Source organism: Clinocottus analis, unplaced genomic scaffold, assembly GCF_023055335.1.
Source record: "Clinocottus analis isolate CAN_PGR_092001 unplaced genomic scaffold, fCliAna1.0.p SCAF_5, whole genome shotgun sequence".
Lineage (NCBI taxonomy): Eukaryota > Metazoa > Chordata > Actinopteri > Perciformes > Cottidae > Clinocottus > Clinocottus analis.
Window position 1 is genome coordinate 3,623,553 of NW_027176207.1, and position 19,253 is coordinate 3,642,805.

Sequence of the window (19,253 nt, forward strand, 5' to 3'; positions counted from 1 at the left end):
TCGCGCGGCGCTAAGTGACTGCTTTTATTACACGAGACAAGCGACACGCCTGCGACGGCTGTGATCTCAGCCAGGCGTTCACGAATCAAACGGCGGCGCAGAGACGTCCTCGTGTTTCAAGGAGGGACTTTCATGTCGCCATGAAGGAGACAGAGTGGTGGGGGGGGTTAGAAGTCAGAGCGAGGCATATGGCATCTTGAATTTGGGCGACGAGAACTGACAGGTTAACTGAACATTTGGCGGGGAGGGGTGCACGGGGAGGAAAAAGTGTAGAGGAGAGGTGGAGGAGGGAAGGGGAGGTGTGGGTTATGTTACGCATGTGTGTTTTGGGAGGTAGGGGTAGGTGGGTACGATTGCTAAACACTCCCATCTGTTCGTATCCCGAGGCGCCACCGGGGCAGTTAGCTACTGTCTTATGCAGATGAGGTGTTGCTGGGCCGCCTCCTTCCGCTAACAGCAGATAAATAAGGATATAAATATATTTGAATAATAGGAATGGCAGGACGGGGGACGGGAGGTACGGGGGGAGAAACAAGGAGCGGCGGGGTCAGACTGTTTCCGAGGGAGCGCTTGTTTAGTTCTTTTACCATCCGATGATCACAGCTCTCTCAGGATGTGCGAGCGCAGTAACTGCGTTCTCATTAGGGTCGGCCGTCCCATGAGAGAGATCTGCTTAACAGGGTCCTCCACGCACACCGACATGCATAATAGGAGCTCTAAAGATGTGGTGCAGTTCTAAGCAATACTGATAAAGTCACAGTGTTTTCAGTTGCTTCAGTATTTCAAACCTGTTTTGTTTCTGAGCAGTAAGTGGGTTTTCACTGTTTTAATTCATTATAATAAATCTGTGAGCATTTACATTTATTACTCTAAATACTGCTAGGTCTTCCTCAAGGGGGGAATATCTTGTGTGAGACATTTTAGCTTCCTGTGAGTAACTTTTGGCTTCTTTGGGATAAACAGAATTAGATACTCAGCGTGTTATACAGTGACCAACGAGTTGGAAAGATTTTTTAAGGAAAGAATGTCACAAATAATAATAAAAAAAGGTACAGTTTAGAAAATGGTAGTTTGTTTTGTCGAGCCTCTGTTTATTAGACAAATAAAAGTACTATATGTGTGTGAACATGGCAGCCTGCAATGTGTGTGTTGATCTTAGTGAATCGTCATTAGTATCTTCCATAATAGTTGCTAATCTTCCCGAGGTCCATGCTGTCCCTGGATTTCTGTCTCCAGCCCCGTAAACACTGAATCCACCCGACGCTCCAGGCTTTTTAGATTGAAAAAGGGGGTTTAGGGGGTAATTGAGTGAGAATCTTGAGTCCCCCACGTCCCTGTTCTTAGATACAGTCACGTCATGTGTGTGCTCCCACTAAATGATCACGTATTCAAATGAGGATAAGGGGCTTTTGTTGGAATGAGGGGGATAGGAGGGAGAGAGGAGAAAAAAGAAAAAAGGTCAAAGGAGTGGAGGAAGGAAAGCAAAGCCCAGACTGATTTGAATCTGGTAAACTGTCAGAGAGAGGGATTACCCCACCAAATCCCTGGCGAAAATAGAGGACCGAGTTATTTACTAGCCTTACAACCAGCTGCAAACCATCTGTACTTAATTGTAAGACACAAACTTTATGAAGATCAACTGGGGATTTGGCGACAAAGCCTCTTACGCCGCTGAATTGGTGTCCCTGCCTCGAGGGGGAGAGTATGGGAGGGTGCTCGACACACGTCACATGTACTTTGGAGGACGTGGACTCCGCTGCTCTCTCTAGTGTCTATCGTGGCGCTATCCTGCTAAATACATAGACAAACCCTGTGCATTAGTACGGGGGAGGAAGAGGGAATTAAGACACGCTTTACAAAGTAAACATGCGACACCTCTGCTTGCTCAAGAACCTGGACAAGACACACACACACACACACACACACACAGACACAGGACTAGCCGTGGCCAGCACCAAAACATTTAATTGGCTTGAGCATGAATTTCTTTTAGCAGGGGCCAGTCATGAGATCCCACTTAGGGACGTAATTGACCTGGTGACCGACACTCAGCATACAAATCAGCATGGTGAAGACAATACCTAAGATACTAAGACACAGGCCCGCACGCATGCGGTGGCATTGTTTAATGTAGGTCGCTGTGCATTCTGTTGTTCCTGGCAGCCATCTGAAGACAAGAGATAAGAAGTCCTGTCAAAGCCACTGAATGGCAGGTAGCCAGCCTAATCCTATTTAACGAGAGATCTGGGCTGAATCTGGGGTGGGGCGTGTTGGTTGGGGGTCACGCGAGGAGCACGGCGGGGTCAGCCTGTGGCTTTGTCGGAGGTGTGGTCCCTGGACACTGAGCATCTTTTAAAAAAACTGTGTACACCACACCTCTCTGGCTGCGCTCATCCATAATCCCCAACAGAGATGCATTTCTGCTTGGAAACTGAAATGTGTGGTTTTGTTGTTGTTGTTGTTGCGCTAAATTAAGGAGGAAGAGACTGTCCTCCACGAGCGCACCACTTCTAAGAAACTCACCAAGCGTCACCCAGGAACAAATATGGTGGGCTCTAAGCTGCTGGCCGCTTTAACTCATTTATTTTCTTCCACTGCGCTAATTCCTCCCATCTCCATATGTTGAGGAGATGTGAGGAAGGGAGGGGGAGGGGGGGTAGTGTGTCTATGGACATAGGGGGGGGGTGGCGGGTGTCAGGGATTAGGCCATCATGTCTGGACATACGCTGCGTGTAATCACGCTGGAAGGGCTGGTCATTGTGCATCTCTGCGTCTAGTATAAGTCCATGGGCCCCGGGACACCATGTCACTATCTCAATGGCCCCTTTACATTTAAATACAAAGGAGATGGAAATGTAAAATGGACTGAAATAATATGTTATAATAGCTATACATAATTAGCTCTGAAACTCTGGCTCACGTAGCATGAATTCAGCATTATGTGCTGTGCTGTTGCATCGTGTTAGTTGGAGAATTTGTTGAATCTGCTAATGCTGCCAACGAGACTGTGATCTTTCTCTGCAACTCCCTTCAGAGCCACACAACGAAGCCACCTGCCTCACAGAAGCTGTAAGCGCCGAAGCAAACAGCCTGTAAATGACTGAATAAACCGTGAAGATAGACACTGTCAACTTTAAACACACACGTTCCAATTAGCTCAGGAAGCACCTGTAGTTTTGCCCTCGGCTCGGTCACATCATAACTCGTAATAAAGCTTCGCCCGCCCCTCCACCCCTCTTCCACCCCTCTTCATTAGAAGGTATAATCCCCGATGGCCCATCTGCCAGACGCCAAAGCCACAAAACACAGAGCAAACAAGGCGAGGGAGAAGCCGGCCATTATGGGGCCTCTTTGAATGGGCCGACCGATCGCGTGCTCGCGCTCCGTGTTTGCTCAGGCCCTACGTACGCACGCCGCTGCTGCTTTCACACAGGGGAGGAACTGTTTGAGCTTCAGGAGAATGATTGCTGCTGATGAGCGTTGCACCTGCCACTGAAGAGGATAGGTGTGTGTCCCTCTCTGGCTCAGAATACAGACTTGATACTGTAACTGAAATATATTGCAGCGAAACATTGCTAGGACACACTGGATGCTATTTTTTCTATATGTTTCATTATTTGCTCATTTTTAGACAACTAAAATCACATACAGCAACTCAAATACCAAACAGCTTATATACCAAGACTGACACAAGCCAAGCATTCAGCTGCACTTCGTTCTTTCTCTATACAGCTTTCTAAGGGGCCTCCACCACATTAATAATACAGTCTTCTAAATGTCCTCTTTCCAAGCTGAGCAAAAAAAAGCCATGTTCGAAAAAAAAAGGAGAAAAAAAAAAGAATTGTGCCGTTTTTGTCAGCTCGTCTTCTTCAGTGTTAACTGAGGAGAGCCGGCACTGTTCTCGCAACACAGACTGACGGACACAAAATGGCTGCCTTGGACTCAAAGAGGCAGCGAGCCAGAGCAGCAGCAGCAGCAGCAGACACAGCAAACCTTTTACTGGTCTCCCTCTTTCCTCACTGCTATTGAGGGAAGATTGACAAATTGCCAGCGCACCACCACTTGATTGCCCCCCCTCCAATAGTCCCACAGCATCGACATATCGAAGGGGAAGGGGGGGGGTTGCAGCAGTGTGACCCTCTTGCCGCCCAACCGGGATTACACTGTGGAAATGTAATCCTGGTTTTGGGGGGGCTAAAGGGATCAAGGGGCTAGAGGACACAATGTAATCAGGGAGAACGTCTACACCCCAAGAATCAGACGGCAAGATAAGTCCGAGCCGGGGGTTATCCACGACGTCAATGAGGACATATGTTGGGACACATTAATTGAGGCATGGCACACTTACTGAATGTCGGCTCGCTCGCGCATGCCGAGGACAACGCACACTTTTTTTATTTGAATAGTTTTGTACATTTAAGAGGTTCTATTATTAATTAATTTATAAATAAATATATATAGAGAGGGATTCATTGCATGAATATATGATCGTGTGAAAGGCAATTTACTCCCAGGATATTTGACACAGTATATATATATATATATATATATATATATATATATATATATATATATATATATATATATATATATATATATATAAAAAGCTTATAATATGTTTGTCCCCATAAGTTTAGGAGGGTGAGCAAATTAGTAAACGCCCCCTGTGTCTAAATGGATGCACAAGGTCACGTGATCTGGTCTCCATTTTGGAGTGCTGTACATGTGTGCAGGTACAGCAGCCTGTCAAGACATGCCTGGGACACACACAGATAAAACACACAAACACACACACAAACGCGAGCGTGCCCGTTAACTACACGTATACGTATAGACCTCGCAAGCTGAGAAAAATGCAGCTAAAGTGAGAAATAAATAAAAAACTAGAAGAAGCTGGCTAACATAGAGTGATCTTAATAGCTGCTGAGAGAGAGGAGGCTTATCTTCCCACCACAGCTAATATGAGCTTCTCAATTAGATGAAAGGCTCTCTCTCGTTCTCTAATTTTTTTTTTTGTTAAATTTCTCCAGGCAATTTATTTAGGGTGGGGGTAAAAAAAGAAAAAAGAAAAAGGGGGAGAGGAGCGAATCCGAGCGAACCGTATTGGCCAAACGCACAACGAGTCATAGCCAGCTCCAGCCAATCAGGCTGAGCGCACAGCATCAACTCAGGCCCTCAGCAACAACATGACTATTTACTGTATGCACGAAGAAAAATCTATTTGGGGTTCATCACTGCTCGTCCAACGAGCCACAAGCACAAAGAGGTTGCATTCAATTTTCTTCATACATGAACGTACTGTTTGTATTTGATTCATGAGGTTGCATTGAAACATCGGCAGTCGTGTTGTTAGTGCGTTAGAGGCGACGCTGTGTGAAAAACAAACATGTGAGATTTTTTGACGGCTGCAGAAAACAAGGCAGCGAACATGCAAATGAAACGTGTTTCACAAGCTTCCGGAAGGCTCACTCCGTATTCTGCATTGTGAATTAACTCGGATTATGCAAAGGACCTTTTATTCGCTCACTTATCAGTTTTAATTTCTTTGTCCTCAGAAGTATTTTTACACAGCATCCCTCCGTATTGTACCTCTCTGTATAGTCGCCGAGTGGAACTAAAGGATTATGCAAGCATTTCCGAAAAATTTGGTTTCCTCACTTTAGACAAAATAATGTAAGGAGCGGGTTGGCGACCAATAGAACAGTTTCATTTCAGCGTTTTCAACACCAGGAGTTTGTAAAATTATTTCAAGCCGTTCAGCTTAAACATATATAAACGAAATATTGCATAATTATTTTTAAATCTTGTATTTAAATAAGAAAAAGATCTTTGTTATCAGAATAATTAGCTCTACAATAAATCTACATGTGACTGTATAAGGTTTCATTTTATTAAAACAAAAAAAATAAGATTTAATAATTCAGTAAATTCCTAAAATATATTTTCCTTGGTTTAATAAACCCGATAAATCCTACATTTTATAAAAAACTAAAAATATGCAGCTTTGCAATTATTTTTTGGGCCTTGAATATGTCACAAATCTGTTAGCGTTTATTAAAAAAGTATATACTGTCAGAAATACTATAAAATCATAAAACTTAAATGTAGATAGTTAATTAAAAAATCTGCATTGCCTGTCTAATTTAAAATCTTGTAATTCGTGGAGAAAAAGAAAAAGAACAAAAAAATGCTAGTTCAATCAGATAAATAAATACCATCCTGGTGAGGAAATGTTAGTCCGCAAAAAAAAAAGAGTAAAAACATCTTCCTCTTCCTCTGAGTCACCTTAAATAAACACATGGACGGCCTGTCTCAAGGCCTCCCAGATCTGCTGCTCCAAAACCGATTCCTAATCAGCCGTTCTCACCATCTGCTCCTTCGCTCTGTATTCCAGAGTCAAGGTTACACATCACGGCTCGAGAAACACTGCTGCAGGACTGTGGCGATACATGACAGGGCACCTGGGCGAAGACGAAGCGACGGGCGGCGCATGCGAGGGAGGGGTGGGGGAGAGACGTCGCCGCCCTGAGACGCCCATCTATCAAGGTGATTTCCCACGGCGACTCATCTTGGTTACATCTTTCCACAGGTCACCGATATATTGGCACCGGGAAATTAATCCACTTCATTATTTGTACGGGAGGAATCTTCATCGCCATTATGTTCTGACTGACTTGTCGGCTGCAACCTCAGTCTTTACCTCTGTGCAAGTCTGAGTTTTAGTTGCTTGCATCTTAATTCTTACGCAATACATGAATCTCCTCGTAATTGCGACTGAGGTGATCCTGTGGTGAGAAAACAAACTGATTTAACTGAAAAAAGACATCTTTAAAATGATATTGTTGCAGCACGAGCTACGTTTGAGGCCTTCGACGTAAACAACCGTGATGTATTGAAAGGTTTTTTTTTAAAAAGTGTGTCAACAGAGGGAGGAGCCGGGTCCTCGCGCAAACAATCGCACGTCTGTCGCAGCGACCGACATTTAATTTCTTGCTCGTTGGGAGGATGTAGAGGAAAGAAAAATCAAGAGGGCTCGCATGTCATGAGTCTGCATTAAAGCTCGAGTCGTGATGTGTGTGTGTGTGTGTGTGTGTGTGTGTGTCCGCCTTTCTTTCCCTCACTTCCTCAGCGTCAAATCCACCACAGACGGGGACAGAAAAGGGGAAGAGAGGGGGAGATGGAGGTACATAGAGAGGGAGGGAGGCTGTGAATAGGCAGAGTGGCATGCATGGACAGCCCCTCTGTCTCTCAAAGACACTGCAGCAGCTGCATGCACGCGATAAGAGCAACCATTCACAGTCAAACCCCCCCCAGTCCCCTCCCCGTTTTCCTCCTCCTACACACCAACACACACACCAATAGCATCTCTGTCTCTCTACAGCACACACGTTTACACGCACTCCGGCCTCTCTGCAGGTTCCTACAAAGATGCTGAGATTTCAAGCCGCCTTTTTTTCGTCGCCAGTCAACGGTCTTCCCCGCAAGCCGTTTTTTTTTTGTTTTGTGACGTCAAAGTACAGCAGGGTTGAGCACGGATGAGACGGAGACATAGGGGTGGGAGAGGGATCACCTTTCTCTTATAATTTTTTTGCTGAGAGCAATCCCGTAGCGCTCAGCGACACAAGCGTTTCTTCTGCGACGTGACTGACGCTCCTCTCGCTGTCCGCCGCCACCGAGTCGAGCTTCGTTTGTTTAATATCTGCCACCCCCAGGTGATCTCACAACAGAGAGCGGATTGGTCTGAAATGCCTGTTAAAAAAAAAATCACCATGCCATAAAGACAGCGAGATGTTTAACTGTCGCTGATCAGCGTCGATGCGCCAAAACCGCGACTTGCATTATGTCACCTTGCATTTCAAACACATTTACGCTTCAATGCATCATCCATGTCATGTTGCCCAGGAAGGGATCAAACACACACAACATGGCCCAGCTCAGCACTCCTAACAGTTTAATATCCAGCTTTCAGCCTTGTGCTTTACATACAGCTGCAGCCTTATCAAATCAGTTTTTCCCCTCAAATATAGGACATGTGAACATATCTAACCGCCAGTGACTTTCATGCCAATCACTCAGATCCACTGATAACATCCAGCCCCCCGAATCCATACAGTCCACGGACCGTCTAAGTGCCAATTAATTGGCGGCTCCATCCGCGATTAGCTTGTGTTGCGCTTATAGCTAATCTGTATCTTGGCAGGGAGCCACGCATGACCTGGCTTGCATCCAGGTCTGGGAGCCTACGGAGGAAGCAGCCGGGAGCTGTAGCTCCGGCGCAGCACTGAGGGGCCCGGAGAAGATGTGCCAAACTGCGGCGGCACAAAGGAGACCTCACTGTTTATCAAAGATTAAGCAGTGTTTAGTATCTCTCCCCCGGCCCTCCACCTCCTCCTCCTCCTCCTCGTCCTCCTCCTGCCTGCGCTCAGATATATGTATGCACACACACTCACACACCACCTCCAGCTCGCACCCTAATTGTTTCCCCGCCCTGAGAGTTTAATAAAGAACAAATTGCGGTTATTGGTGAGCAAACAGCACAGTACGGAGGTGGGAGTGTGATCATCGCAGCGCCAGTGCGGTACGGAGACGGAAAGGGCATCCGCCAATTTAACTAATATCTCTGTCAGTCTCCGGGCTGCGGCGGCCGGCTGTGTGGAGGGAGGCTGTGTATGAGCACGCAGCGAGAGCATAATCTGACGCTGACGTGTTACATGCTGCCGGACGCTTGAGGGGACTTTCGTGACCCTGGAGAAGCCCGTCATCTGAAGTGCAACATCACACACACACAGTCGGGTTTTCGACCTGCAATGTTGCACTGCAGCATTCAAAATAGTCTTATTGTGAAATCTGACACAATCATGTTACTCATGACAGGCAAAGTAACTATTACTTATGTTTTGCTTCCAGAAAGCCACGCATATTATATTTGTGGAGAAGGAGGACAGTTATAGTTATGACACAATTTACCCACATCTTTTTCATCTGATTTATTTTGTATGCTTTTAAACTGTTAAATATACATTTTGGTTTGTCCGAGAAATTAATTATTAAAATAATTATTCTATTTTATATTTCTCATATCAAGCCTTTTGAAGATTCAAATCTATAAACCATTATTACCGAGGTTAAGTTCAAAATAATTGTGACCGTGCTGGTCATCCTTACAAAATGGTAACATATGAATATGTATCTATCTATGCACTGATCGTTGCATATCAAAAGTAACATATATTGTTTTCATGGGGCTCAGTAGTTGTTGTTTTTTCTCCGATGGCTTATTATGCTGCCTGCAACCTGCCCAGCCCAAGTGTATCTACCCGTCATGTTCCCATAATGCTTTGTGGCAGCTGCAGCCAGATTCATGCACACAGGTATTGATTTTCTTCCCAGTTTTTTTTTTTGCTGTTGTTTTTTTTCCCTTCAGTGCAACCCTTTATTTATCTCGCTAAGCCCCTGCCACTGGGTGAGAGGAGAGAACCGGCTCGCAGCTTGTGAGAGGACACACACTGAATTCAACGCGAGAGACGCTTACCACGTAACGTGGATTTATTTTCATTTATCTGTCATTTATCTGCCACCGCCGCTCTGCTGCAGAGCATAATCCGGGCTCTGTGTGGGATGCATGTGTAGGTATGCATGTGCGCGTGCGTGTATTTGTATCGTCCGTCCGTCCACGCAAAACACAATGTTCTCCACAGGCCACCTGACCCATTTTTCTGTGTGAATAACAATACTCCAGCCAATCATGGGCGGACCGAAATGGCGAGTGCTGGAAGAAAAAAGGCTCAACATCCAGCCTGTCACACGTCAGAGTCCCAACCCTGCCTGTCGACAGAGAGAGGGATGGAGAGAGAGAGAGAGGGAGAGAGAGAGAGAGAGAGAGAGAGAGAGAGAGAGAGAGAGAGAGAGAGAGAGAGAGAGAGAGAGTTAGTAATCCTCTCTCTTCTCTCCCCCTCCTTGGCTCCCCTCCCTCTACGTCTCCACCACAGAGGGACCAGTAAAACCATTACCCACACAGCCCAGCCCCCAACTCAAGGTTGTGCAGCACCAATGGCTGCGCTTCCTACATAGCACGCTAAGAAAAGGGCAAAACTGATAGCGAGCCAGCTTCAAGGCTGCTCCCAACAAAAGACATTCATTACACCATGCTACCTCTGGCTACAACACACAGTATGTGTGTATATATATATATATATATATATATATATATATATATATATATATATATATATATATATATATATATATGACAGAGCTGACAGAGTTGACTGCATGTATCCACAGCAGAGACTGTCTATAAGAAGTGGAGGTGGTCGACGCGTTGTCCCTCATTGGTTTGTGAACTGCCATTTTGAAGCTTTGAGTATGGGGATTTTGGCTGTCGCCATCTTGTTTTTTTGCAACCAGAAGTGACACGAGAGGGTGGAGCTAAGTACACCCGAATGCTGAATAGGATATTTTTAGGGGACCAAAAAGGATTAAAGTTTAGAAGATGGAAGAAAACCAGTCAATCACAGTAAGCCCGCCTTAAAGCATCCCCTGTTGTATGGTCTATTTGACTCTAAATGGACCATAACTTACAAAATGAATATCATGTTGTATTGATGAAGACTTGAAACTAGAGATTGGGACATAACCTCATGTTTACAATGTTTACTGAGGGAATAAATCAAGAGAGAAGTAGAGTCATTTTCTCATAGACTTCTATACAACCTTTTTGCAACCAGAAGAGTCGCCTCCTGATGGCCAGTAGAAAGAATGCAAGTTTAAGGCACTTCTGTATTGGAGGTTGTCACCTGATCCATACTGGCAAGTTAAAAGCACACAGATCAGCTTAGTTTTTGCTTCCATCAATAGCAACTGTGTGACCCTAAACCCACCGGCATTAATGGCTACACACCAGCTGGCTTTATCGCTGCCTTTAAAATGGAGGAGGAGGACTGGAGAAGAAACAGTGGGAGTGGACACTGTTGAAACACATGATAATGCCCGGTAGCCTTTGGATGGTAACTCTTGATATTTGCTTGAATTATGCACAGCCAATTAAACCTACATAGTGTGGCTGGCTCTTCTCCCTCTGGGCGATGGCTGCAGGGAATGCAGGCTGGCTGCAGAAATAACTCCCAACACACACACACATCCCCAAATGTCAACAAACATGAAGGAAACTGTGAAATGCACAAGATGGCTCAGCAAATGGCCGGACTGAAAGCGTTGGAGCAGTCTGCGCTATCCTTAAACAAACCGTCCCTCCGTGCAACCAAAACCAAGCCGTTCTGGGGACGGCTGATATATTAAGCGGGTAACCCGTAATCATTGGCGTTCATCTTGTGTTCTTGCCAAAGAAGTAGCAGCGGGTTCAAGGCATGTTTAACAATCTACCAGTTCATGCATGTGTGCACGAGATAGTGAGAAAAAAAAAGACGGCTAAGAGATGAGGGAGGACTGAGCCGAGCAAAGAGAATCTGTGTGATGGCCGACGGCCCTTGTGCTCAGCTCGTGTGCTGAATGGAAAGAAGCCCCAGTGTGTGTGTGTGCGTGTGTGTGTATGTGTGTGAGCGAGTCTCTGCAGTAGTGCTGGGGAGTCGGCCCCCGCTAAGCCCTGGTGGTGCTGAATGCAGAGCAGCATCGGGCCGAGGCAAACGACTACAAGGCCTCCTCAGTGACTGCGGCGCAGGCTGCACCTGGGGACGGCCCTGCACAGCAGCACAGTCCATCACGGCGCAACCCAAACAGCAAGCAGCAGGAAGTGCACCGCGTTTCCACTACACATGCTCCGTAACTGAAAGCACAAGGTTTTTTAATATGATTTTTTAAATGAGAATGATAATCACAGTGGGCCTTCACATCCGGGCCTTCTTATTGTTTCACATGGCAGATAGTGTTATAAGATATATAATATTGTAGAGGCAAGTCAGACATTTGTAATGTAGGACATGGGTCATCCACCACACAGGTCATCACACAAACACCTTCATACACAAACACACACGTTTTCTGCTTCATTCCACTATTACCAACACCATTTTTTTTTTCAAAACCGCTCCGGCGTGCTTAACACATTCTGTGTAGTTTCTCAGCATCGTCTCAACATGTCATAACAAGTCTGATGAATCAACACAATTATGTGCTCCCATGAGATCAAGACGTAGAAAATGAAGAAAACGGAAATGACCACGAAACACATTAACTCTCATTTCAAATTAATTCCTGTCTTTTTTTGTTTTTTTCAACCATGTCTGCAACAAAATTACATTACCATTCAGCTAAACTGCCTTTTCAATTAGGGTTCAAGGGGAGCGTATTTTCTCCCTGATTATTGGATGCAGTTTGATGTGAAACAACGAAAACAAACAGCACTCTACGGATGGAACGGTTCTGCGTTGGTTGGACCAAACCATCCACCCCAACGACCTCTCGGCACTAACCTGCGTGGACCACGACTAGGGATGTAGTTGTGATACGTAAAAAAATATTTGTTTGTATAGGAATGCAATTCTTAGGAGACCAGGCGGTGTCTTAAGTACCTAAAACAAGAAAGAAAAACAGTTGTTTTTTTTAAGCAAGCAGCTTTTAAATGTCATCAATCTGAGCTTTTAACTGCATTACAACAGGTGATGAAATTAAATGAAACCCCATAAAAAAAATACATACAAATCCTTGAACAAATTGTATTTAATGAATTTGTCGGGTTTATTTAATTTTTTATTTTTTTTATTAAAATCGACTTTCTCTAATGAACATAATTTGTGTGCTGTAAGCTGGAGAGCAAACGTTTTTTTGACCACAGTGAAAATTATGTTTTTGAAAGGCTAAACGCCAACAAATATCTATTGAAGCAGGACATTTTGTTAGACATTTTGTTAATTTTGGAAATCATTAAATGTGTCTTTTTTCAATATTCATTCACTTTTGGCCTTTAAAACTTTCTTGAGTTATTGAATATGTTTGGATCCAACAGCAACCGCTGAAATTAAATTCTACAAACAGGATAATTCTTATAATATTAGTGTAGTCTGATCTTTATCTGAAACTGTGCAAGAATACAGAATTCAAACAGAATTAATAAAAATAGAAAAGCTTTGGAATATTTAATTTGGATTTGATTGTCCACATTGTGAATGAAGCTTACCAAACTAGTAACAGTGAGATGTGAAATGTGTTACATTATAGTGACAACACATTTCTTGTCACCAAAATACAGTATGTATTCTATTGTCAGTTAAGTAAATACATGTTCTGTGTAATATTCCGTGTGTGCATTATACGTGGCATCAAACATAGACTGAGGTCAACGTTGCTATTTTCCATCCCTCCTGATGATGAGCCATCTTTAACAGCCTTATTGTACAATGACAGATTTCTCTCCATTGTGTCCATAAATCAGAGTAAACCAGTAAGTCCATCACAATCAGACTTGGTCCTGATTGGCTTCCTCCTCTAAACAATAACTGAAATCCTCTTATTCAGGACAGTTTGCGGCTTTTGAACCGATGCACCCTCCCCACTTGATACTCACAGATAAATGAAAGACCCACAGCTGCTTTCATCCCATACTTAGCCACAGCTAGCATACCTCCACCTCAACACAATTTTAAAGGGATTTCATTGGTCAAAGTGATTCATGCATCCAAGAATCGAGCGTAGCGAGTTAGCTTAATCCCTGTTTCCACATATGTTGGATGAATCAGAATACAAAACAATATCCATTTTTACAAACAAGTGTTTTAGTTTAGTACCGTATGAGTGGAAATTGTTCAAATGTGTCCCATTTGGTGAAATAATTAAACTGAGCAAAATGTTTAATCTTTAAATAATCTCATAAGAAGAAATTATCTTTTTCTCCCTCGGACAAAACAAGAACCAGAGTCAAGAGAACGGAACATTTTCCACATTGATTCAGTTAAAACCCCAAACCACTGTTATGACACCGTATCAGACGCTATACTGCACTGGTACTTTTATTGGACGTCCGGACTGAATGCATTTTTCATCATAATTTCCCATTCTTTTCTAATGGACACCAGGGTTCTCTAAGTGGTGCTTTGTTAGTCCGCCCTGCAGAGCTCAAAAAGGTCCATGTCCAGTGAGACTTACAGAGGGCCTTGTCTGTCGGGCGCTGCACACCATGCTACACCTTCTCAACAGAAAAGCCAATTCAATAATTCATAGCCAAGACAGAAAAGCTATATTTCACATTTTTTTGTTGTTTGAGGACCAAAGTGTTGATATTGTTTTTGTTCATGAAAAATTTAAATATCGAAGCGCGGTCATCGAGATGAAGGGGTCAGGCCATCTTGCATTGAGCTGTCAGTCTCTGTAGTGTGCCAACAAACTCACAGACATGGACACACACACACACACACACACACACACACAGTGCACTTAAAATGTGTGTAGAAGAGGATGAGGGGAATGGACGGTGCGTCAGTAGGATGCGTGCACTGAGACGTGAATAAAGACCATTTGCTCATGGATTCATAGGCTTCCGTCATCCATTATTTAGCGTGGAGAAGAGCAGTGGATTGGTGGCTGGCTGATTTTTCTGACAGCGTTTACATGGCTGATGGCTACAGATGTGAGGATTTTTACGGCTTTAGATAAACTTTGTTTTGACAGTGTAGACCCTTTTTCCCTCATTTCTTTTCCTCTGAAAGATCCAGCATTCGAAACATATTCAAACCTTGCAGCCACACTGCAAAACTATTTCGCAGTTCAGTAATAAGTTCAAAACACCCAAAATGTATTAAAAACAAGAAAACCTACAGTGTACATTCCATCCCTGTAAATAGCCATATCTGAAAACACGCTCGCGGCAAATCCATTTAAGAACAATTAAGAGATTGCTATAGATCTCAACATGGACGATTTCGCATCAACGGGCAAATGTGAAACGTCAACAACAAAAAAAAAGAAAGCGGTCACTTGCCAGCATTTGCCCTCCACCCAAAAGCAAAATGACATTAGCCCTTGTCTATTGAGTTTGCTAAATGCCCCACATAAAGTGAATTTGCCCCCCAGGGCTGGGAAACAATCACGCAGGCGAGCGTTCCATTTAAGTGATTTGAATGATCGGAGTGCTGCGGTGCTTCCTATCAACCGGAGAAATGGGTCAATACACTGAGACTAAGTGACATGGCTGGCAGCCTGCACTCTGGTGGAAGACCGGGCAGAGGAAGAGGAGCGGGACCTCACCGTCATTGGGTCAGACAGACGTGGATGTGCAGGCACACACACACACACACACACACACAAAATTGGCCCAGTCGGCTGGTACGAGCGAGGCCTTTGTGTGGGTTCACGTCCTACGGGGAGCTCAAGACCGCGCACACCTCCGCTGTCACAGTGTTCCACACGAGATCCTCATCGGCGACTAACTCCAAACTACCATCTATGTTCTTGAATTTGAACTTTCAGACATGACGCTGTAGTTACTCTCATAAAGAGGGATGCACACGACTTACTTTCAGCGTTGATTGACAGTGTGTCTTTCTCCCAGGACACAACAGTGATGTAGGCCTCCACTGAGGCAGGGATAATGCACTTGAAGACCGCCACATTGCCCCTCATGGCTTTCTGGTCCTCCACCCGGACTGTGTAGGGCTCTCGTAGGACTGGGGAGGACGGGACAGAGAGGTGATGTGCATGAGACAGGTAACATTGCTAATACTGAACGACAAGCTACTCGTTATGAAATTGCAGTCGTGCAGACATCCACAAGCAGAGAAACTCACCCGCCTTAATGTGGACATCTTGGCTCCTGATTCTCCCTGAGGGGTTCTCCGCTGTGCAATAGTAGGTGTTGTCGTGGATGAGTTTGCTGAAGCTGGAAGGGGGGATGTGGAAGATCTGAAGGGTGCCATTGGGGTGCACATGGCGGATCCCTGGCACATCATAGATCTCCTCGCTGGTGGCCAGGTACCAGCGCAGTGAGATAGGGGACACGCCTGCGGCGGGACAGGCCACCGATGTCCCTGTGGTGCTGGCAAACACTACCTCTTGCACAGATGCATTGACAAAATATAAGCTGGAACGTAGATCTTCACAGAAAACTGCGGAGAGAGAAATGACATTGAAAAGCGAAATGTTAGAGACGGTTTATTTTTTTCTGACTTCCTATCAAAAGTCGAACATTGTATATCAGAGGTCTTTAAATAATTAAACTGACAAACTGTACCCACTATTGTTAAACCCCACCACATAACAGAGGAGCTCTCATATGATCTGACAGAATTGTGCTATCCTGCATCTCTGCTTTTCTTTGAATTTAGGCCGAGTGTGTTTTTCCCTGGTTGACCATTGTGTTTGTGCTCACTGCAGTGGAGCGAGGCTGCAGGAGCGTCTCTTGTTGTCTATGAAGAGACATTGCAGCAAAGCTCTGGTGGAGCAGCGATGGATGGGAAATAACAGAGCTGGCAGAGCGCCAGAACCGCCTTCACAACATCCATGTCTGTAGTTTACACCCTCCCTCGAAAACATGCACGTGTAAAAACCACACGGAGCTCCAGAGACGATCAATCAATGTATTGATAAAGCATCTATTCTGATAGTCGAGAAAGAAATTGCTCAAAAATGTCAGACATTCTCTAACATGAAAGGATTTAAAGCTTTTCTCTTTTTTATATCATCGTAAAGTGAATATTTTGGTGTTGTTTTGGGGCTGTTCGTCAAACAAAAACACAACACGTAACAATGTTAACTGTTGATAATCAGCATGTGACATATCGATGGTCAAAGTGTAAAACCTGATATCTGCAAAAAGGATCCAGGATAAGTGTGGGGGAACCTCCTATCTGCACTTTGTGTATTGTTTTCCTTCTTTTTTTCTCTTTTGTATTTTGTATTGTGTATCTTTAACAAATAGCATTCTGCAAGACCACACCAAGTTTGTTTTTGTATTCTCAAAAAAGTGAATCTTTCAGATAGGTTTTTTTGCTCTTCGGCCATCGATATGATGAGGAGCCAAATCTGATTGGCTCATTGAATCACATGCTTTCTGATCCGAGCAATACACAAAATGAACAGACGTCTTATTTCACAGTTTGTGGGTTGGTAGGTGCTCCGGATACACAAATGTATGTGCACGGGCACTGAAAAAGTGACGTGTTCATGATATATCTAGAAAAAACTCAGCTGATTTATCAGCCCGACATACTACGCACGAATATACATACCCACAATCCTTTTCTGTGCTGAGCGAAAAGCTCAGAGGGCAACGCAACCCAACAGAGTTCTCAGTGGCTTCAGGGGTCATTTTTCAACAACAGAGGCCTTTCTTGGTAAACATATGGAGGAGAAGCGCATCACTATTCCAGCTTGAGCAAGCACACATGTATAATAGAAGGGTCAGTGTCGCGTAGTGTGAGCAACAATGTTCACCAGATATTTAGGTGTTTGAGTTGTTATTTATCGTCTTTTCCGTTGCTCTTGTGTTTGCCCTCGCGCGGCCGAACGACCATACATTCTCTCTTGACAAACTCATTTGCATCTCTGCTTTCATCCGAATTAAAAGCTGTCACGCGGCTTTGGTTGCATCCAAAAAGGTTCCATCTTCGATCGAAACAGGTAATCTATCACTGTTAACAAATGCATTGTTGTCCTGGTGTCAAACATTCACTGAGAATCAGTTTCCGTAATTACAATTTGGATATTGGCAGCAAAAATAAAAGGTCTTAAAAGCTGATATGCAGTCTATTTGTCATGTTCACCAGCACAGTGTGCAGCAGAGCATGTTTCCAAGTCATCTTAACTAATGAAGCGAGTCAATGTAATGCGATGCACTTCCCCTGTAGTAAGTTACTGTGCTGGATAGAAAACTGACAGTGCAACTCTTTGCTGTAATGGACAACCCACACTGTTGGCACAGGGCCAGGGTATGTATACTGGCTGGATCCCAAGAAAGGGTGGAGGACTTGTTTAATACATCCACCGTCTTTTGAGTATTTTCCCTGTTGTGTCTGAGTTGTGGAGAAAAATGAAAAATAAACAATGCAAGACAACTGCCCCGCCCCCCCTTTCCCTTTGTTTGTTGCATATTTCCATATATGCAGTTTGGGAGACTCTTTGTGTACCAGTGTAGTAGTTAATATATTGAATGTCTCTCCACTTTAAAGAAGGATAGCATCCTTCAAACGGCATTCTGTGAGGAGTCACTGCACAAACAAGTGATCTCATAGCTGCTTATTTTCTGATTGACAGGTAACTTACGCAATCAATCTTTTTTTTTTTTATGGACCGACTAAATAAATAGCCTTAGCAATCATTATCTCGATACTGTAGATGCCAGTACATCTAACGACAGTAATGTAAAAGCAAAATAAAAAAATAAAAAATACCTGGTGTAAAACTGTTAACTCGAGCCAAATCATTATAAAACAATGTTGGAATTTTTCTAATCAATTCCATCGCCTTTGATAACCATTATAGACTGAATGGCTGAGATCTGAGTTTCTGAGCATATATCACATCTATTCCACTTGCAATGACAATAAAAAATGTGTGTCGCTCCAATGGATAAACGCCAAAGCAGACGCTTATCTACATTTTCTGCAGACACATGTTGAACACATGCAAATAGACAAAAACACAATCAAATCAAGAGAACAACGTCACCTATTTGACTAAATGAGCAGCAAACGGAGAAAACACAAGTTGCACAGAACTGACTGACAACTGAGCTTCAAAACAAAAGAAACAGGGCCTTATCACTCTACAACTGAGCACGATGCTAGCTCTGTTAGCCGGTACAATCCAAATCAACACGCAGCAGCAGGTTAAGTCGCCTCACTAATAGCAATGCAGTCTAATACACCAATAACCTTCTAGAAGGTTGTAGTGTTCATTTTTCACTGAAATATTATGGCAATGAAGGTAGGGTAATTATATATGTATTATACTGCAGATGTTTTCGCTAGGTGTACCTCATAGATTGCATTTATAGCTTCCACCCTACAACAACCCTGATTTGATCAAACAGAAAGATCCTTGGTGAGCGAGCAGGTGAAAGTTTTGCGAGAGGAGCAGTGAAGGGGGACGAGATATTCTGCCCTTGCAAAGGAGATATTTGTGCTCGCGGAAATTGTCAGTGATCTGCCCTTATATATACATCTGTTTTTACATGTACTGCATATTGTCAAATCAGTGTATGTTTTTGTGAATTTGCTAATGTGTCATTTCTTTGCAGCAGTTTATTTTCCCTAAATGCTCGCTGTGTTTTCTTAAGACGCCTCTCAGGGCGATCACACTAATGGGGT

General features: G+C 43.9%; 1 protein-coding gene across 4 annotated transcripts in view; it reads right to left on the bottom strand.

Moving 5' to 3' along the window:
* Positions 1–19,253, bottom strand: part of dscama (Down syndrome cell adhesion molecule a) — a 90,188-nt gene that overhangs the window by 54,122 nt on the left and 16,813 nt on the right. For all 4 annotated transcript variants that reach the window (XM_068600200.1, XM_068600201.1, XM_068600199.1 and 1 more), the window contains exons 2-3: positions 15,735–16,052; positions 15,465–15,614 (exon numbers count right to left, since the gene is read on the bottom strand). In XM_068600200.1, coding sequence (XP_068456301.1) covers positions 15,465–15,614; positions 15,735–16,052 — 468 coding nt within the window. The remainder of the gene's footprint in view (positions 1–15,464; positions 15,615–15,734; positions 16,053–19,253) is intronic.